At 38.8% G+C, this 22,364-nt stretch overlaps 1 protein-coding gene across 1 annotated transcript; it reads right to left on the bottom strand.

Annotated features, from left to right (window-relative positions):
• Nucleotides 1-21: 21 nt before the first annotated feature.
• On the bottom strand, nucleotides 22-22,167 carry il16 (interleukin 16). Its single transcript, XM_087785430.1, has 26 exons — nucleotides 22,025-22,167; nucleotides 17,472-17,715; nucleotides 17,141-17,390; nucleotides 15,505-15,623; nucleotides 14,652-14,781; nucleotides 14,293-14,364; nucleotides 14,115-14,196; nucleotides 13,383-13,525; nucleotides 12,923-13,033; nucleotides 12,011-12,125; nucleotides 11,826-11,899; nucleotides 10,018-10,252; nucleotides 9,835-9,952; nucleotides 9,440-9,572; nucleotides 9,201-9,288; nucleotides 8,918-9,132; nucleotides 8,214-8,345; nucleotides 7,286-7,444; nucleotides 5,301-5,370; nucleotides 3,306-4,288; nucleotides 2,736-2,887; nucleotides 2,434-2,596; nucleotides 2,145-2,246; nucleotides 1,514-1,727; nucleotides 1,327-1,452; nucleotides 22-193 (listed from the first exon to the last, which is right to left on the bottom strand). Exons 1-26 carry the CDS (start codon nucleotides 22,035-22,037, stop codon nucleotides 27-29), a joined length of 4,410 nt encoding a protein of 1,469 aa, XP_087641556.1. The 5' UTR covers nucleotides 22,038-22,167; the 3' UTR covers nucleotides 22-26.
• Between the last annotated feature and the right edge of the window lie 197 nt (nucleotides 22,168-22,364).

The raw sequence follows: 22,364 nt of genomic DNA, 5'->3' as shown, positions 1-22,364 counted from the left end.
AGAACATAAATATATTTAAGTGTCCATTACTTCTGAGCAACTTCAATCCTTCTGATCGACACGGTGACTGGCCCATCAGGTAAAGTTTTTATCAAGTTCCAGACCTCAAAGCGGGTCATTTCTTGCACATTGAGGTTATGGATGTTAACCACTTCATCGCCAAGCTGTAGGTTGTTCTGCTCTGCCGCTCCACCTGTCACACACAAAACACAAATATGTAATCGATTAATTTGATAAACATCTTCATTAAGTCAGGCACGTTTAAATGAGGTGCATGTATTCATTGTTCCAGAAATGTGATGGTTCCAATGACAATAATGCATCGGTTTGGTTTGAATCTATGGTGCCAATGACACTGACCGATTCTTGAACTATCAGATTATGTCGGTTTTTGAGGGGTGTGTAATTTAATGTTGACATTATGTCTATTATTGTGAGGTGTTTTTTTCAGTTTAAATAATTATACTGTCTTTATATGGGAAATGGGAAAACATACTGACTTGTGAAAAAAAAAAAGAAAGAGAAAAACAAAAAAAAATGTCAATAAAAATGTCAAATATTAATTCTAAACCAAAATGGGCTACACTTTCTATGAAGGTCTTGTTGTCAATGCATTATGAGCACAATCATAGACATTAAATGGAATAATAATACTTACAAGAAGCCTTATAAAATATTACTACAGTGGATGAGTGGGAACAATCTTGCAATCACGATGTAATCACAAATAACAGAATGTTGCATTCTAAAAATGAGTTCTCATTGATCATATAATTACTTACTTGAAAAACACAATGACAACTCAAAGGTCTGAAGTCATCCTATACTGAGTATACCTATAACATTTTAATTTTAATTTATTAAAAATAAACGATTCTTATATATCTGAGCAGTTCTTTGAGTCTTGAAATGAATGAAGTAATAATATTAAAATTGCAATATTCAGTTATTTGTTTAAATCTCAGTTGTCACTTTTGCAAGACTTGAAAAACATTTAAAAACAACACTTACAATAATAACCTGGTTATAAGTTGCCGTTCATAATTATGAACCAATCTTTCAGATGCATCATAATGTTCTGTGGGGTTTGTTTAGAAAGTATTACACATTCAATAGAAAAGATATATTAAAAGCGAGATTGGTGAATATGTGTGTGTTGAATACGTTTATTAATGATCAGTTTTATATTATCCATCCTGCCTAATGAGGAAAGACAAAGGGCTGCATGTTGCCCAAAGACTTGTGGAAACGGGTAGTTACATCTTTTAGTTTTTTTCCAGAAACACAGAAGAGCTAATATTTGAATTTTAACATCATCATCATCACCTGTAAATATCCTCCTAATAACCAATGGCCTGTCTCCCTGAATGGATCCTTTGCCTCCCTCCAGAGTGAAGCCCATTCCTCCTGCCCCCTTCTCCAGCACCACAGTCTTCTCAGAACCTTGGTCCTCTGCAGTTACACAAGGAGTGAGTCATGATGTGCCATTCGTGACGGACATATTCAGCCTTACCTGCAGAGACCGGCTCTTTTGCTGCCTCCCCCTTCTCTGCTCTCTTGCAGACGACCACTACGGCCAGCTTTAGGGTTCGTGCCTGGCGCAGAAGAGCAGTGGCTTCTGCGTGGGTGACTCCTCGTAGAGTTTGACCATTGATGGACAAGACCACGTCTCCTTTCTGGATTGTGCCCTCCTGAATGGCCAGACCGGTGGGAAACACTTTGTGCACCTTTAAGAAAAAGGGTGAGTTTATAAGTGAAAGAACTGTTCAAGCAGTAGGTGGGCTGAATGTCATGATTATCGACAGTAGGATTTATCGCGATTATTCTGGTTTTTGGAAGGAATCTATATCCATCCCTATAAGTTTATAGTCACTATCATCTTCATAGAGATCTTTTTGGTCCTAGCTCTGAACCTCTGGTATAGATGCTTCCTCTGACAACGTACAGTAGTCCCTAGACTCTCTGCTGAACACTGATACATATACTGGGCTCTCTCTTCAATCTCATTACAGCCAAATAAGTCATGTTATCTTTCCAGAACCGAATGTTTCATTCTTCAACATTTAAGGAGAGGACAGTGATATCTGTTAACTTGGAAGAATTACGACTGTGTTTGCCACAGCACTGGTCATGTAATCACTTACTGTAAGAGCTTTGCTCTCTAGGTCGGACCCACCAGCGAGGCTGAAGCCCAAACCTGCTCCTTCTTCTTTGTGCAGAATAACAACATGAACATCGGACAGTTGCTGCGAAAAGACAACAGTCACAGTCATGTACCTGTGTGTGTTTGCATGCAATGTGTGCATACATTGGTGAGTAGCTGTTGAATACTACAGGTGGCAAAGGAGTATTCACTCACTACACAGGTGTCAGTGGTTGTTGTTTTTATGTTGTCATACAAGATCTGGTTTAATCGTGCTCAGTGTCACTCACCCTCAATGTTTCTTCATCCAAGGACCCCACTTCCTGGATCATCTGATCGATTTCCTGCGACGGGATGGCAGAGATGACAGCCTCTGCGCAGGCTGAAGGGGTTGCTGCCTTCAGTGAACCCTCCTCTTTTTGCTCGATTGTGCACTCCCTCAGGGTGGCTAAGCTGTGAAGACACATACTGGTAAAACATCATCTGAAACAGGAAGTATGTTAAACAAAAAAAAAGAAAGAAGAAACCGCTTCCTTTTTTAAGAGCTGACACATACAGAGAAAGTTGCTACTTCTCGCCAAAATGACTTTACCTTACGGAGAACCCTGTGTCACAACAGTGGAGGGCAGGGTCATCATTCTTATGCTCGGTTGAGGGGGCATGTGTGGCATGCTGTTTCAGAGAGTGGGGCTCTCCATTGTAAAGAGGGTAATCTGGCAAAGTACGCATCAAGGCCTGTGACACCTGAAATTGACCAAGTCACATATGTAATTACAGAAATAATATCAGTTGCTAATGCTTATAGCTATATTAAGTATTGTGATTACTGAATAAACCTACGTTGTATTTGTCAGTTTAGTTTTATGTTTTATTTCTGCCTTAACAGTTTCAGCAGGGAAAGACTTTGTCCCATTTTAAATGAGACATGCAGTGGTCAGTACTGTATGTGTCTTTTTTCACTTTTAGAGTTGTTTGTGGTGTAACATGGGGATGATGAAAGATAAAAGAGTGAACATGACGATAGAAACCACTGACTAATATTGCTATTTAAAAGACATGAAGAAAGTCATTGTTATAATAAGGCATTTTGCACTTAATAAGGGTTGATGGAAGCAATAACCACAGGAACCATGCTTGTAGATTGTGACAAGTTTGTCAGTACCTGGTTACTGAAGACGAGAATCTTCCCCAAACTTTCCTCTTTACTATCTTGAGGGGGTTCAGTGAGCACTGGGGGCATCACACTTCCGATAACTCTTTGTCCCTGTGGTCGACCTTCTTCTATCTCCTCGGCTAGATTGTCCACAGCAGTCGAGATAAAGGTCTCAGCACTAAGACTTGATGCTTTAGAATCCAGATCATGGAGGTCATCTGGTTTAGGCTCTTCATCAGACGACACAATATTCAGAGTCTTTTCAGTGTCTTCGATGGCTGGCAAAGCAGGATCAGTAGAAGCAGGGACAAGTGAGGACAAGGCAGGTTCCATTCCAGACTGTGGAAGTTTTGTATGGCCAGAGTCGTCAAGTTGGACAGTGGGGGGAGCAGGTGCAGGATTAGAGTGCATTGACCCACTTGCGCTTTCAATATGGATCACTCTGGGAATACTAGCTTTTTCACTTTTTGCCATGTTTGATGCCTGACCTCTAGACTCTATCACCATCAGAGGTAAAGAAGCGGAGGACACCACTGGGCGCCTCCTGGTCCCCATTGTGTCGGGACTCTCTGTGCTGCAAAACGCCTCAAACGAGTGGATCTTTTGTTTAAAAGACAAGCTTGGGGAGGAGCTTCTGCTGTAGCCTGGTCTGAGCTCAGGGTGCATCTTTCTATCATCTTGATCAGGCTGAATCTTCCTGAGACTCTGGCGAAACCAGGCAGGTTTTGGGGCCACCGGGGGTCCCACTTTTGCTGAGGGAGGGTTTTGTGTTTCAGTGGTCAGGTGGTGTATGCTCTGTGAGGCTATATCACCGGAGACCATCTCCAGGGATTTCTCTTTATCGTCCATGCTTGAAGAGAGCTGTTTCAAGTGGGGGACCACAGAGTGAACCTCTGTCTCTGAATGGCAGACCCAGGGGTCTTGAAACTGCTCAATATGGTTCTGCCTCTTTAGAGGAACTCTCTTAGGATGAGTGTTACAGGATGCTCCACCTGTTGACATCACACAGGAATGAGGGTCATCGGATGACTTCAATTAAACAAATTTCAGGTCCACTCATGGAGATCATGATATGCAAAACAGGACGTATGGTAATAATTACCTACTTAACATGTGTCAGTTTCCACTTTTAATGGCAAACTTGTTGATAGTCTTATTTTTCAAGTTTGTAAATTAATAACTTAAATTAGCTTAAATTAATACTTTGTAGTAGTGAGGAGGGCAATATTTTGGTTTTATTGAACCAAAACACAGTTCAACCCTTTTTTAGTTACTATCTCACAACCTGTGGGTCATCATACAAATGCATATTTTTTTAATCACCTACAGTTGTTCAGTTGTTGACATGTCAAATGGTGTTTTATTGTATGCAAGGGAAGGTTATTACTTCCAATGAAAAGATGATGGTCACACTTGTCATGAATAAGAACCCTAGACTTGGAAGGCCAGTAGCACTATACACAAATCATTTTAGTTAAAGTAAGGAATTTGTAAACTTTCATTGAGATAAATATTTAATGTTATTACGTATATCCCCTAGTTTGCAAGATGTATTATTAAAAGTCTATTTAAAACAAAGTATATTTTGAACCAAGCTACAGAGTGTTAAAGTCAACCATTTTTTATGACTGATAGATTAGGCGTACAATGCAAGTATAAGAACATCAACATCCGAAATGAAGCATTTCGGAGACAAATGCTTATTTTCCCTTTATTCAAATGTTAAATTTTTAGTTCACCATTCATTGCTTTCATGTTTGACAGAAACTACTATCAACTGAAGATATACCATCATGGCAGCATTTGCGATGACATCACAAACATTACAACCACATTAAAGTTGGTGTGATAATCGGATCTGTAAACAGTGCTGATGTCCCTCATTTGCTGTTCATCAAATCTTCTTAAAGTATGTCATTTTGGTTCCATTTCCTCCCTAATAAAAACCAAAAATAAAGCCAAACGTCTGCATTTATGTAAGAAAGAATATCTGAATGGGCTCACCTTTACTGGATGTAACACTGGTGCACTCGCCTCTGTTCTTCTCAGAGTCTCCTCTCAAGACTTCTTTTTCCTGAAACAAACAGGAAACATTGAGTGTAACTTGTTCTCTAAATGTCACCGCAGAGAGGTGGAGTAACAGCAGTCAGCCTTTACACAGCAGTCACAAGAAACTCAAAATGCTTAGTAGAAGAAAGGAGTCTGCATAGAGGAGGGCTATAAGTTTGTGTGGAGTAGGTAATGAAACGGATGTTCTGAGGAAGGATCAGCGATAGAAGCAACTTAAATTGTCAATGGAGCATGGAAAGTAAAGCTTTTGAAGGAGACATAATCAACTATATCATGCTTGTAATAGTCAATGACAGACATACGTTCCTCAAGAGCAACCTCAGAATATTTCTCAAAGCTTTGTATAAGCTGCTGAAGAACTGCAAGTGACAACAAAGAAGAGAGGAAAGATGAGAGGTTAGTAATGTAAGCAATACAACCACTAAAGATATTTATACGTTCACAGTTAAAGAATGTTTCAAAGGAAAGTCAATGGAAATAGGAAGTGTAATAAAGAACAATTATGATTTATGAAGGCTTGACATGGAATGTAACACAGTTCTTTGATGACTTTACATTATAGGACATAAAGAAATATAGTGGTAACAGATCACAGGTCGGGAAATTGTGAAAAACCATAACAATAGAACATGTTATAAAAAAATCTCTAAAATATAAGTAAGTAAGTAAGTAATTATATAAGTATTTATAAAGCGCTTTTCCAGACCAGGTTCACAAAGTGCTCAAACAATCAAAAAATGCCCAATAAAAAAAAAACTTAAAAGGTCAAGACAACACCGAGACAAACACAAGGAAAAGCCTGCACGAATAAAAATGTCTAAAATGTTTCATATGACTAAGAGAGGAAGATTCCGGAAATTCGAGTGAAAATTTAAAAATAAAGTACTGCAATATCTTAGAAAAACAAAATTAGTAAAGAAAATATGAAAATGTGTGACTCATGAGTATAAGTTGTAAATAGTCTATTCTTATAGGCACCATAGATTGGCTGCTTTGGTGCTTGGGTCTTTGTTCTATTGCTTATTTTGTGTGTTATTTTATTTTATTATTTGATTCTGTACTGACACCACAAAAAAAATCCTTTGGCTATACAAGTTTCTGATTCTGATATACTAATTAGTAAATAAGATGAAATGCGATTACGACCCACACTTCACACCAGTAGGTGGCGGTAATGCACCTCTATGTTGTTTGCCAACCTCCATAAAAAAAGAAGAAACAGATGAAGATCTGATCTTTTTTGGACAAGCCAGCTGGTGTCCACTGAGGAACTAGGTTCCAAAAGGCTACTATAAGGCAGCACTACTACTGAGTCTACACATTTTGGGCCTGAAAAGTGTAACAGCACTGTACTACTTCACTTCCTTTGCATGTCTAACAACACACAAACCTGTATCTCATCACAGCTATTTTTAAGCCCAAACAGGTGATTAAGAGTCATTTCAACACACCAATAAAGTAGGCAATCGTATAACACACGCAAGACGTTTGTATCACTTGTAACAAAAGAAGTGACCTTGTATCTGACTTGTACAAATGTTTTCTTATTACAATGTGAGTCGGGAGTGACGAAATGGTCAGAAAACATAGGAATTTTATAAACTTTAAATAGAGTTTAACTCTTCAATTCTGTTTTGAAATAACAGGTTCGTATTTTACTCGTTGGTTTAAGTTTCAGTAAATAGTTAATTTTACAACAATTTGTTTATGCGAAATTCAAACAGGTGACAACTTTTTTAAAATCAGCTTTCTCTGTTTGCCATGCAATTTGCCCTCAATGTAAACATTTGTGTGCATAACACAGCGCAGGTATATGTAATATCTGCATTTAATTGTTCTACTAATCTGGCTGTGTAGACACAGATTTGCAGCATGTGGACAACAGTACATATGAATGATGATTTAAAATGCTGACTGACCAAACAGTGGCTGTGTGATTGAAGCTTCACTCCATTTGCTTCCACTGGAGAACCTCGACTAGACCCACTGGAGTCTCCAATATAGCCTTCCTCTCCTGCATCATCATCCTGATGCCAACAGTGGTGAGTTGGTGCGATACACATCCTAGCAGACTCTGACTACAACCAGAACCACAGAAAAATAAAGCAAACCACTATTTAGCAAGGTAGGCATCAAATTACATTCAAGACTAACTTTTTTGGGGTAGGGATAAAAAAAACTTTGCCATTGATATGCCCGCCTTATCTTTGGGTCTCCGTGCTAACCGGACCCACTGGAGAACCTATTTTCAATACTTTCTGAAATCCTCTGTTCATTCTCGCTATCGCATCAGATGTGTATCTTCAGACATGAAAAGCCTAATAGAACCCTTTTAGAAGTATGACATGTCCCTTATTGATAACAGTGATTTGGAAAAACGAATATTTTTCAATCAGTTAATCAAGGTTAGTAAATCAGCAATTTAAATATTAATCTAAAATGACATATTATGTTATTTTAGATGAATATTTAGATGGATTCATCAAACTTTTTAGAGAGAGCTGCAATGCAACTACAAACTGGCTTTGACTACTCAGCGATTTTTCATGTGCAAAAAGTGTTATTATATGGATAAAATATAGATGGGGAAAACAAAAAATACATTTATTATGGTGAACCTGAATGTGTTTTCCAAGAGTGATCTTGATCGCAACAAAATATTAAATAGTTTAGCTACTTTTTCAGAAAACTCACTTGAGATTAGCAATTTGCACTGGATGGCATCAGAGTTGTTATATTTACATAAGCACTTAATAAATATGCTTCACGGGGGATTGTTTAAAGTTGTTGTAATTTATAATTAACAAAAAAATGTATTGGAAAAAGAAACTTACACTCTCAACTCACCTCATTTGATCTGCGGGGTGATTTCTGAGTAGACAAATTGCTAGGTGCAGAAAGGTATGGTATATTATACTCATCCTCAGGATACGCAGGCGGTGCTGATAGTCTGTTGTCTGGTAAGCCATCTGCAAGAGACTGAAGTGTAGGATGATATCAAAAACAGTTCCCCACTTCTTCCGCCTCCAGGTGTGTGTTTAAATGATGAAAGTATAAAGTCATTAATACATTTTTAAAGATAAAACTTTGTCATAATGTACATTTTTGAGACTCCGGCTACACCTCAAACAGTTTTGACCTGGAGCTCATCCCCTCAGGGTAATCCTTCCACATATAGGTTTTTTGCATTGAAAAATCCTGCACACCGCTTGGTGCCTGTCGTTAGCTTCCTCAAGAGTCCCACAAGCAAGTCAAGACCTTCTTGACTTCTCAACTGGATGACACACAATACCTTACAGCTCATATGTATTCCTGGTCAGAGAGCTGACATATCATGTCCAAAAAGATTGAGGGATTGAACTGCCAATGCCTTTGGCTGGTGCCCAATCTCCTCTGCCACCAACATTATATTCTCTCTTGTTGGTATTAAGCCAACGACAGAGCAGATCTGCTCCATTATTTCAGGCTAATCCTGACAAGGTCCCGAAGATCATAATCTGGCCGATGATCATTACTCACTCATATCATGTCAATTGGTGGTGACATCTCACCTTGGATGTGCACAGACTATGGTGTGTGGTCGAGGGAGGGTTGGTTGGAAATCGATGTTTGTAATGGTTGTGAAGGTTGTGGTGGCGAGTACTGGTGTTGTCACTGCAGGAACGGGTCATGGTTTTCTGAGCTCTTCTGATTGTGACTTGACTGAAACTCCTCTCCAGGCAAGGGTCACATCCTATCCTGTTTCGAGAGTCCAGTCGCTGAAGTTCTGAGCACAAAACTTTGACTGAAGGTCTTTTCTTTTAGTTTTCATTTTAAATTCTGTTGAAGCCTTACCATCGATGCTCCACTGGCTCTTCTCCTTCCTTAGCCTACTGGTCTCCACTGCCCGAGCAATTGTATCATTCAGTTGCAGCTCTGAGATCTGAAGCAGAAGAGTGAATCATCAGCAGAAGAAATAGAAGTAGAAATAGAACAAATAGAAGATTTTTAACATGTTGAAGGATTTTATCCAGTTACTGCGTATATATATCATCTTCTAGCTATGAATGCAACATATTGCAGAGATGTCTTACTTTTGGGTCTGGGTGTCGGCTGATGATGATGTGGACTGGGCCGGGTGGGCACTGGCTTAGCACGGTGTAGACATCATTCAGTGCCATGTTGTAAACAACAGTGTCATTGATCTCCATGATCTCGTCTCCACAGCTGTAGTATAAAAGCCAAATATGGAATGTGAATATGGAATTCATTTAAAGGGGCCTAAACAAATAGTAAATGTTGAAAACAGGTAAAGCTTGTTTATTTCCATGCTATGTAAAACTGCCAACTTTGCCAGTTTATACATGTTAAGACAGTTAATATGTTTATTTAGTTCTAGATAAAAACACTCCGTTTTCACTGCCAGACAATTAGTAAAGAAATTGTGTAACAAATTCAGTACATAATAACAATCTATGTATGTACCTACCAAAGCCTTCCATCCATATGAGCCACAGATCCAGGAGAGAGGGTGTGGATGAAGATTCCAGGATACCCATCAGCAGTTGGAACACAACAAAGTCCAATTCCAAGACCCACGCTGGCCTCTACCAGGTAAATTCAATTAACACTGTGATCTTAAATAAAGGTTTACAATTGTCAAGCAGCTGACCTTTCAGCAGGATGATCTCCATCATGATGCGATCCTGTGCTTTGGTCTCCTGTCCAGTGTTGCAGCTAGTTATGCAGCTGAAGCTCCTGATATCATTGTTACTGAGGTGGGCCATGCCTCCAGTGGAGCTAAGGGAGCGAGACCGGCACAGCTGAGCCACCGCTGACTGCCCACACAAGGAGCCCCCACGCAGGCTGGTACGGACCACTAGAGTCAACAGGCCCTTCCGGATTTGCTGCAATAGAAACAATTGTAGTTAGTTAAAGTGAAGGGGTGCCTACAGGGATATTGTTCTGCTGACTTCAAGCAAAATACAAATAATAGCCGAAATAACGTAGTTACACGTTTTAAGATCATTCTGCAATCCTCAAAGGGCCTTCAGCCAAACTATGTCAATTCCCTAATGGCTGTGTCGGGATTGATTTACACAGTTATTTTAAGATAGAATCTAACGCAAATTGCATCATTGTAAGTAAATAACAGCATTTCAGAAATGTGTTTTAGAAAACACATTTGATACAAACATTAGTTCACGAAATATAAGGAATTGGAATTGAAGACAAATTTAAGATTTATTTGAAAACAATACTAAAATTTGCAAATAAATTAGAAACGTGTTTAAAGAAGGCCCATCTGTAATAATGCTGTCCTTCAATTTAAGTACATCAATGTATTTCTTCACCAGAAACAGTGAATTAATAGAACACAACATAAAAATGCATAAGAACGTTCTTTATATTTTACTGAACACAGATGAATTATCTGCGCATTCCAGTCACTCTCAACTACTCTGCCATGACACAATGGACACAATCATGAAGTTTGCAAGTGATTCATTGAAAATAATAGACAGACAGCCCAAACTTCTCACTACAGCTGAGGTAGTAAAATCCCAAATTGCAGACCTACACAGAACAGTTAGTCTGTGAACACAGCTCACGAATTGAAGCGGGTAAAACCGAGGCTGTTCTTACTCAAGAAGCTTTTCTTAACCTTTGGCACACTGGCTGGGTGAAGAGGCTAGACTATTGTCAGGGTTGAAAATGTTCAATAACTTTTGCCAAGAGTCTGTGACACAATGTTGTAACTATGTACACATTCTAAACCATTGTAATTACTTAAATTAGATGTCAATTCATTACGTGGCTCTACTCAACAATATTAGCAACGCTACCAAAATGTTATCCCTCCATTTGAAACATCTTATCTAACTTGAATAGAAGATATTTATTTTCAAATGGTTGAAAAGAAACAAGATAATCGCTTGCTAGAACCTATTTTTTTGAGTGCTCCAGTAAATCATTCTCCTCTGCACCGGATTGAATTGTAACGGCCAAACTGCTTTTCAAGACGATTAGTGTTTCTAAAGGGTTAACTCTTGGGGACTACACTTGGACACATTGCAATCTGCTATGTGTAGGTCATTCCGTGACCAAACACTAAAAACCTTCCCAAACTTCGATTTTTTTGAGCTGAACAAAGTTGTTTCAGGGGTCTGGTGACCCAATTCAGCTAACAGCCGTGAATGTCGGCCTTCCGCAACAGTTTCCTTTTTTTCATGTTACATCCACTGGCTTCTTACCTCCTGCTCCTCCCTGCTGATGTCCTTAACCAGTCTCATCCTGATCTTCCTAATTCGCCACATCTCGTCGTCAATTCATTCATTCACTCATAGGCAAATGGGAAAGATGCTGTTCATGCATTACTGTTACATTGATTAATGTGTGTTTGGGTTTATATAAAATTGAGGTAACACAATTCAGAACATGCGACAGAGACTGTATGACTGTTTAGGAAATATTTCTTACTTTAAACTGTAGCAGGGCATCATCATGGCTCAGACCATGGAGAGATTCTCCATTAAGCTCTAGTATCTCATCGCCTGCCAAAAACAACAACAACAACAACAAAAATAAAAAATCAAGAGCTTAAAATAATGACTAAAAATGCAGTTAAAAGTTAGTCGTTTTTAAGTGATATATGCTTTGTTTACCCTCTTGTAGTCTTCCATCTGCAGCTGCTGCCCCTCCTGGGAAGATAGTCTTGACATAGATCCCCATTGGACCATGCATGCTGTCTCTTCCACCAACTATGCTGAACCCTAAACCCTGAATAAAAAGTGGAACACATGAATTAATACAGGTATAACACCCAAATAGAATAGACTGCTGGCAACCACTGAATCTCAAGGGGAATCACAACAATAAGGGTGTCAATAGCATCTCTGGGTTTATCAATGTTTCTGAAATACCACTTTCTTAGTGTTGGAAACTTCAGCAGCACACTTAGAGATGAAGCTGAGGGTACCTTAGATGTACCCCTCGATATTTGAAGCCTATCCAGTGGTAAATTATTTAAAGAACATCCTTAAAAAATGATGTTACTGAAGCAGACAGATTTACTAACTGTTTGACGAAATATCTTGAATATGTAGTGTGTTCTGGATCTGTACATTTGCCCAAAGACCAGTAAATTGTCAGCCATATCACTTATATTTCTCAATCCAGCCAAAATTCAGAAAAAGAACAACATGAATAAACATTTAGAATAATCTGTAATGTGTCAATTTAATATCTAATCCTGAGTACAATGGTGTGTATAGCTGCTGTACATGTACATAGCACTCACATTACAATACACATAAAGAACATTGTGTGTCTATTACACTCTCAATGCAACAAGCAAGAGATAGTGTTAAACATGCACAAAATTAAAATTTTGCGACGATAGCAAATAGATGCATCCTGTCTCGCAAAACACATGGTAGCACAAAATAAAATTCATCCACGAGTATTATAGTTATATGGTTTTGTTTTAGTTAAAAAATAAGTTCGCATATGTTTTGCTGGACACGATCACATAGAAGAGATAAAATCTGTTGTATGTACGTATGTGGTGTTCTTACCTTCCCATGACCTTTCATCAGCACAATATTACAAATAATAAAGGCCTGAGCGTTGCTGCCTGAGTGAAGGAGTTGGGCCGAGCTGAGAGAACGTGACGGCCTCATTACGGTCTGGAAATACACCTTATGCTGAACAGATAATTACATTATTTGTGATGGATTAAAGCATTTTTCATATCATCTAAGCCTTCTTAACAACTGGTTAAGGTGACGACACAGTCATTTTGATAAGAAGAACAATTGGAACTCGTAAACTCTGCTACAGTTATGCTGACACAAACACACTTTGGTGTAATATTTGGCTTCATAATTTAATGTTTCAAAGATAAAATTAAGCTTTGTTTAGCATAGTGATACATATCCAAGTCAGAAGAGGTTATAAGAGGTTATTATCTCTCTATTGTTATGCCTTCTTAATTTCTTATTGTTTATTTTCAATGAGGAATTGCTGTGCAACTACCTGGGATTGGGTTTGACAAAAATCCAGCTGTTGGGAGAGTGACTTCCTGTTTCCGCTGAAACTGCTGTTCCCCTGAGTCCGGTACAGCTCAGGGCTCTTCATTATGATGCTTTCTAGATCCCCGATCCAGTATGGCCGCACACCTGCCACAGTGATGAGAATGACCTTAAAAATAAATGCTTGTCAATCAGGATTATGAAATGTTATTTTTGGTGTAGTTTAATCTGGGTCCAAATACTGAAGAAAATATAATATAATTTTACATCATCTCTGACTTGGATCAAACGGGGACCAATTACAATCATCCAGGTGACTAGTGTTGACCCTGTGATAACACAAGGGTTAAACCCATTGCAATGCTTTGATCAATTGGTCATTATATACACATTATTTGCAATAAAAAAAAAGAATTGTATGTCCTGCAGAATATTTGCATATCATGGTCATTAGTTTGATCAACAAATGTTATGTAGTCCTCAAACTTGAAAATAAAACCTGATTTCAATCCATTTGAAATGAACAATTTCCCGAAGGAGATCTCCAGAGGGATTAAAAAAGTGAATCTATTTTCATTTTTGGATTTAATTGGTAGTTAAAGGCTTCATCATGATAGACACACTCACACACACACACACACACACATGCACACACACACATATTTATATATACTTGTATGCAGTATATACTGTAAATACAGTATATATACATGTTTGTGATTGGAGTGTGTCCTACTTTCAGCCACCTGTCCTGGTGGACTCTGTTCATTTTTGTCGGACTCCCAACTTCTCTCCTCATTTACCTCTGGAATGGGAAACTAAACATGATGCACACAAACAAAGTTATGGATTAGAGGGCCCAGCTCTCTACCAGCTCTCAAGGGATGCAAATATGTTGTTGCTTAAAATGATACCTTGAGGTGGTTGTTGTTGACAATCATTTCGTCATCTGTATAACCTGATACGTTAACACACGATGAAAAATGCTGCAATAGACAAACAAGAAAACAAGATCATTTTAATGGTGTCTAATTAGGCAGAACAATGTGATTGGGAGGAGGAATCTCTGGCTCTTAAGCTTCTGTCTCACAACTCTCTGCAAGACAAAAAGGGTAACTAGAAAGTGCAAACATCTAGAAAACATTAGACGGTACTGACACATGATCTGATCATCAAAGTGGTACATTAGTGATGCATCGCTGCCATCCAACTTCCTCTTCACTTAACTCATACACAATGGAATCTAGAGTATACCTAATAATCCTTCCTTTACCTGACTGTGGTCCTTAACGTGTACACTGCTCAGCCCTTCCCCCTCCAGCCAGGCAGAATTATTTAGACACTCTCCGTTAAAGGGTGCCAGATTGTCTGGACTCATGATGCTGGAGCCTCTGAGAGGATATCTGAAATGATGAGATGAACATGAAAATAACAGCTCATCACATATGCAATTATGCTACATTTTTGTGTTTCTTTTAGATAAACTTTTAGTTAAGAAAGACTGATTTTAAATTTTTAAACACTGTGTTGAAATAACCAAGTCACCTTCTATTGGATTGCTTGAAATATCCTTGTCTATCTCAAACTCATAAAACCACATGATTCATGGATCTAACAACCATCCTCAATGACCATGTTCATAGCAGATATGCATGTGGTCTTTTTCCACGCAAAAGCTGATCGTTACATCCTCCTTTCTTGTCCAGGAAAAAGAATGGTGTCTCTCGGCTCTTGCTGTGACACTTGGAAAGATCACTCTCTCTCTGATCTTTTTATTCTTTCTTCTCTGTCTTCTCAAGTGTTTCCTGATGAAAAATGCATGATGTATATGTTTAGTTTAGATTAGAAGAATTTCAAATACTAAACTAGCTCACTGTAATAGTTACTCATTATAGTGTCAATAAATTACAAACAAACTTTTCGAACTTGAATCCAAGCAAGATCTTCTTAATTTTTCCAGGCTTGAATATGGCCTCAATGTTAGTAAAAAGTAGTAGGTTGATGTTGAAAAATAATTGTGCCTTTGAAATGGAAGATTTATAATTGTGTAATAAATGTTGTGGTATGTCTGGAACTGCTGGACGGTCAAAAAACATCTCTTAAAAGAATCACAGGCTGACATTTACCTGTGTGGGTCTTCTCTGCTCTGCTGTTGCTCAGTCAGGATACGGTTATTAGCAATTTGTGATTCATGTACCTCTTCAGATGTGCCAGTTGCTACACACATTCTCCAAATACTGCTCTCCTGAATCAAGACACACAATAAACGAATGAACAGATATAGTACGTAGGTACATACACCACACATGTGCCTTATTATCTAACAAGTCGAGGATGACCCAGAGCATTGTGGGTGCTATGAGTCATCTTGTCCTTTTGACATTTGGAAATAATGGCTTCCCTGTTTGACTGCTTTGTTAAGTCTCCGTTTGAGTTCTTACTGTTAAAAAGCAGAGCTACATAAAGCCTACATAGAACAATATACTGTAGATGTTTCTTTTTTGTTATTCAACACAATGCATGTGAATATTTATATTAGGTATATACTGTTTGTTAAACTTTCCTAATATTGCAAAGGCACTAAAAATGTACGTCGCTAGAATAACAAACAAGTGGTTAACTTACGTGTTGTGACATATAACTACAACAAACAGACAATAGATAGACAATAGATTCTTCTTCTTCTTAAAACATCAATTACTTGTTTTTTGTCATGTCTTCCATTGCAGCAGTATATTGCAGACCAGTCCATTAGGGAATTAAAGAATGTTATTGTTCTTATTTTGCTGGTACGTCTATCCTGTCTGTTTTAAACATGTATTAAGTCATTGTACAACTTTTAAAATGACAACAGTCCTTACAATATTCTATAGCATCATGCGGATGAGCTTGTTTTTGCAAACCTTGTCTGAAATGATCAAATCTGTAAAAGTTATGGACTTGCCTGGATTAAAAGAACAGCACACGCTCCGTGATCATGGTGTTAAGCAATGATGTAACTCAAATCCCAGCTACTGAAGTTTAAACTGCTGGAAAAGCTCCATGTTTGTCTATCTATTAAAGTTATAAGTGCATCACCTTCTCTATCCTGAATTTCCTTCTAGAGTAGCTTCATAGTAGGCAACACAACAGCAGAAAGCTTGCAGAATGTTTCATCCTTTTTTACAAGTAAGCTATTGGTGCAAAAACTACCCACAGGCTGATCTGAGGGGGCCACTTGACCAGTTGGTCTCCAAATGCTTTAGCCACATCACTTGCCACTCCATATAGTTTATTCATTTTAAGTCTTTTATTGTCCTTGTTGTAGCTTGCCGAGTGTCCACCGTTATCAGAGACACTTTACATTCCAACACCTCTGCTCTATGCTACCAAGTTGCCATAACCGTCGTTGTTTCCTTCTCTGCATGGAGAGACTTTCTATTCCTGACATTTTTGGAATGTGCTGAGCATCTGATCTGCAGACACACAGACACACAACAAAGCCATCTTTGTCAGGATGTTTGACATCCAGACTGGCCAATCCTGTAGCCATGCATCAATCCATGTGATTATCAGAACATGAAGAAAACATGGTGCTAGTTGTTATACACGCTGTTGACTCTTTGTACCCAGTCAGAATGTGTAGCGACAAGCCATAAAATTAAGTTCAACATTCCCCTTATGTGTGACCTATAGTTTAAAGAATATTGTCACACACATTTTGATATTCATCAGAAAAAATGGATTCAGAATGTGTAACACACTAAACCCCAGTGGTCTTACCTTGAGGCTGAATGTTCTCCTCAGGCTACGCTTGTGTTCGTTCATCTCGGTTAAACGTGGTTCGGTTACGGTCCCCATGACTCCCTCTGTCCATGAGTTCCCAGTTCTCCACTTCTCTGGTTGTTTATCGTTGTATCCTTCAGCCGATTGAATCCTGCCATCTGTGGCCCATTTTGACACATTTCTGGGCAGTCTCTCGTATTCCAGAGGGTTGTCATCGGTGGTCTTAGAGTGACATAGGATCAAAGACCTGCTCAAACCACAACAAGGAATGTATTACAATGTTGACTCTGGATTTAAAGTATTAGAGAAAAGTAGTTGTTGTCAGTACCTGGAGAGCATGACCAGCTTCTTGGAGCACTGTTTGTGACTGCTGTTCTGGTTGTTGTTGTTGTTCCTCCCCTGCTCCCTACGCCTCCTCTCCATCCTGCGAGCTGCTGCCGTACTTGCCCTCCTCTTCTGGCGAGAGTATCTTTGAGGCATGGCTGTCGGCATTTGTGTATGAGTGTGTGCTGGGATCTCGGCAACTACCACACCCCTCCCTCCTTGCCTGAAGGCTAATGGAGTGGGACGCTCTGAAAGGCAATTAGGAAATCCAGTTAGGACACTCTCACTGCAGCCCTGTTTGTGTGTTTTCTGAGAAACTGTTGAAGTTGTTGTGGATGCTGGCATGAATTAAAACATAAAATAAATAAATAAAAAGTATTCTTCAAGTCCTTTTGATGGCAGTTCAATGACACTGTTGTTTAAGGACACGCAGATGCCTAAAAATATCACATCGACATGAAAAACAGCAATAATTCTAGACTCATTTATTTTTGAATTAGTCCCTTGGTTTAGTCTATTTCTCTTATGTGAGAACAATTTCTGTGAGTCCAAAACCAAACACTGTCAATAGTAACCAGACTCTTATTTGTAAACAACTATAAACAGAAAAAAAAAAGTTCTATTTTAGGAGCATGAAGTCAGCAAAAGGAGGCGCAATCAAAAGATTGATAGCTTCGCTGGGAAAACAAATTCAACCAGATCCCATGTCCAAAGGTTAGCCTTTATGTTGCCTCTTGGTCAACAAGCTTCCTGGTTCCCAGAAATACATATGCAGTGGCAGATGTCACCTTAAAGCACAGACAACTCAAGGGATACCTCAAACACATTTGTTTTTGTGACAAACCTCATTTAATTGAGATTTTGGGGAAGTGTGAAAGCTTCATGCACATGTGCTATGTTTAATTTCGAAAGGTAACCGGTCTCCCACTTGCTGGCTTGGCTGCAGGTTTCTGTGCTCCCGCTTTGACAGAAGCCTGGTGCATTCACAGAGTTGCCATAAGCTACAGCAAAGCTGCAGCAGAACGTCCTGTTCCACAAGAAGCATCTGTCTCGCTATAACTGTCTATGACAGTGTTTCTACCAGGAATTTTTGTCCAAATGGTTATAAACAAATCAGGAAGTTTATGTTTCAATATTCATGTAAGTTACATGATCTTGTCATGTGAATGGTTGAGCTGGTTTTCAATTTGTTTAATCACCTTCTGTGAATAAGCTTTACAAGAATGTTTTCAAGTTCTTTTTTTCAAGACTCAGTTATGTACTTATAGCATTAGCGTGTGTGTTTACTTCTGAAAATAACACAGATAGTTTTTTTTAGATTTTTAGTTTTTTTGTTCTACTTCTTCATCACATGTTGCAAGCTAATTGTTTGACAGTCACCGTGGACACATCTATTTGTGTAATGGTACTATTTGTGTAACAATAAATTCTGCTTTAGACAGAGTATATTCCACGACTTTCTCTCATTAGCCTTTTGACGATTTATCAGGAAAACAACTTAGTTCTTATCTGATTTCTTATTATGTTTACATGCACTGAAAAGTCTGGCAAAAGCTAGATAAAACCAGTTGGTCCATGTGTCCCAGTTAACGCCATTGTCACATTGTTACGTTCACAGATTGATCCAGACGGACCAAGGTGAGTAAAAATAAGTATAAATATGGGTCTGAATCAAGAGACTCTTTGGAGAAATAACAAATTAAATATTTTAAAGGGACTGAACCATATACCACAATAAATAAAATGTTCTACTTCCTGACCACAAATTACATCTGGGGCCACTATGATGGAGGAACTGAGCCATCGAGGAATCCCACTGATATATCACTGTGATCTTAACCTACAGCCAGACCTAGGAAATGCGTCTATATGTGCAATCAAATGTTGTCCGTTTGTTGTTCACTTGCCTACATTCTGGTGACTCCATAGCTTTGTTGAAATATTTTAATCCTCATGTAAGTAACGGCAACGTGACCTGGAATCAGTTATAACTTCCTCTCTAATCACAACCTGTGTGGTCGCTGCTGGATGTTAGTTTGTCACAGTTTATTTGTGTTGGAGTAAGGAGTCAGGAGTGGACCAGACCTGTTGATCACCAGCTGGACCTAAGACCCTGGGCTGCAGGCCGACTGAAGCCACATAACTACAGGCTCTGTACTAAAGCTTGAGTGCCCCCACACAATGGGATAATATGAAAATTCCTTTACCTGCGGCAGCCATTGACACTCTACCTTTTGCCTAGCTCATCTTTTGGCCAAGTGTAAATCGTGGCAACTCGATCCTACTGCGGCAAGCGCACCAGCGAAGAGGCTAGGCTGCACTCAGCTGGGTTTGACCAATAGCAAAGCTTCCTTAGAGGGCAGCACACTAGTAGTAGATTTACTTTTGCTCAGTCTCAACGATATTCTTGAGAACCATGTTGCTTAAGGAGTGGGAAGCACTGCCAATTCCAAACCCAACTCCGATCATTGTTGGAACGGACAGTTGAGTTTACCTTTTTGGGGGAAAACCAAATCATGTTCATTTTACCCTTTACTACTATCAATTTATATAAGCCTAAACAATTTCATTTTAATTTTTTTGGCCAATCAACAACCATTTAAATTTTGTATTAAAAATAGGAAAATTGTTTGCGTGCGAGAGAGCTATAGACTTGAATGAATGACAATCAGCAGTGTTAGGTCACATGCCCGCACCAGACTTAACTGTGGTCAGCCTGATGTTAAAATTAGGTGTACTCAATGGGATTCTGTTTTTTGTCCTCAAGTCATCTCTGGGTTTGATTCCGATTCAGAAATGGCTTGTAACATCATGTCACATCTGCACAATATTCTGATTATATTGTGCAAATCACTGGATAAATAAGTGAATGCTAAAACATTTTATTTTTACTTTCTTTGTAAGGATTACATATACTGTATATTATTGACCCTTTGAGTACCCAAAAGCTATTTGGTTATATATACATATGATTTTTATGTGGAATGATCTAACATTTTAAACTACAATATTCAGTGATTGCAAAGTTATGTTTTCTTTCCTGGGGAGTATTTAACTGTGATCTTGAGCGTGTGTTACTAATTATGTAACCGGAAACAGAGTTCTCCGTGCTGGAGGCTCACAGGCTGTACAACAACAGTTTTTCTTGAGAGAGAAAATCAGTCTGTGTGTGTGGATGTCATGGTAAACTTGATGGTTCCTGGGTGTGGTTTCTATATGAGTCAACATTGTCCTACCAAAGACTGCCACTGAAATCACAAGTTCTCAGTCTTATATTTAATTATTTGAGGTTGTCAACTGTCTGCCTCATATCTCACAGAAATACCTGTTATTTTGTAGTTTATATACTCCACTGTTGGTGATAGGTTAATGTCATGTTTGACATATTCACCTTGACTGGCTTCCATAATCACAGAAATAGAGACAACGATGTAAAACCTTATATACTACTAATTTGGTGTGGCACAATATTTATCCCCTGATGTCCAGCTCCATGGCTAAGGTTTTTCAGACAGGGGTCCTCCTCCACCCAGAACCACTTGTGTCATAGCACACAGATAACAGATTGTGTGCCATGAATACTTTGGCCGAAGGGGAAATATTAAGGTTATGGCCAAGGTAAATGAGCTGTTTGTGATGGCTGAATGAACACTCACATGAGTTTGTGTCAGTAAGGTTCAAATAACAACAGGGCCTCTGTACAGCAGAAGCTGGTGGGATCTTCAAAAGAGCAGCAGATTAAACCTCGGCTGATTGAGAGAAGTAGATAGATGGGTTAATATTGGTATTGATGGGTGCATGTTTGTGTGTGTGCTTGTATGTGTGTGTATTAGTTTGCGTGTTTGAATGAATGTACCGTATTTGTGTGTTTGTCTGTGTGCCTGTGTTAATTAAGTTAGTGTTGGACTCACATGAGTGTGACACGACATAGTTTTCCCAGACAAGCTGTATTCTACAAAATAATGGTTATAGAGCCTAACACTTTCATTTTGTCTCTAATATACATATTTAGTCTACATTAGAACTCCTTGAATCCCTTTTCACACACACACACACATACTCTGAAACACATATACTTGGGTATTCAAACACACATCTATCCCATAGACGTACATTCATAAATCACTAAAAAATGACTTTGATGCTTACAATGTTTCACATCTTTCTTTAAAACCTTCAACACACTCAAGTCATTGTCTGTATTTTCCCAGAGCAACCACACACACTCCGGCAAACAAATACACATGAATAATGCCTTTCACATGTGGGCATAACTGTTGCTCGTCACAAATGTAATGTTCTATTGACACACACACAAACATATGAGCTTATACATGTTATATACTTTACAAACCTCTTGACATATTTTGCTCTTGCAAATTAGAAATACATGCAACTTTCCTCAAACACAAACGTATGTGCAACACACAAACACATATCCTCATCACATCCAGGAATTCTGTGCAGATGTAATATGTTAGTTACCTGGACTGCAACTCAGAGGACTTGAACCTAACCCTTGAACCTGGCAGTGAGAATTTGGGAACTGTTACTCACCACAATCTATCATGATGATGAAACCGCCACTGCTCCTTCAGAAGATCCAACTGGATTTCCGTCCATTTAAAAAAACCTGGATGTAAATAAAAAAAACGCTTTCGTCTTCTACACTTCTGATGTAATGTGCATATATACCTCCTTCTCTCTCCTTCCCCTCACACTCATTCCTCCCAATCTGTCTGGAGGGTAACAGTAAGTCTCAGTCCTGCTTGGCTCCTCAAATTCCCTTCCCCTTTCCTGTGTGACTGGAAACTTCACTGCAGTGAGCTGCACTCACACCTTCTCTGCATGGCACACACATGCCCGTCTCTACAAGACTTCCAGTGTGTGTACATGA

The sequence above is a fragment of the Callionymus lyra genome, chromosome 2, assembly GCF_982586985.1.
Source record: "Callionymus lyra chromosome 2, fCalLyr1.hap1.1, whole genome shotgun sequence".
Taxonomy (NCBI): Eukaryota; Metazoa; Chordata; class Actinopteri; order Syngnathiformes; family Callionymidae; genus Callionymus; species Callionymus lyra.
Note: the sequence above shows the minus strand (reverse complement) of the source record. Positions and strands in the feature narration are given on the sequence as shown.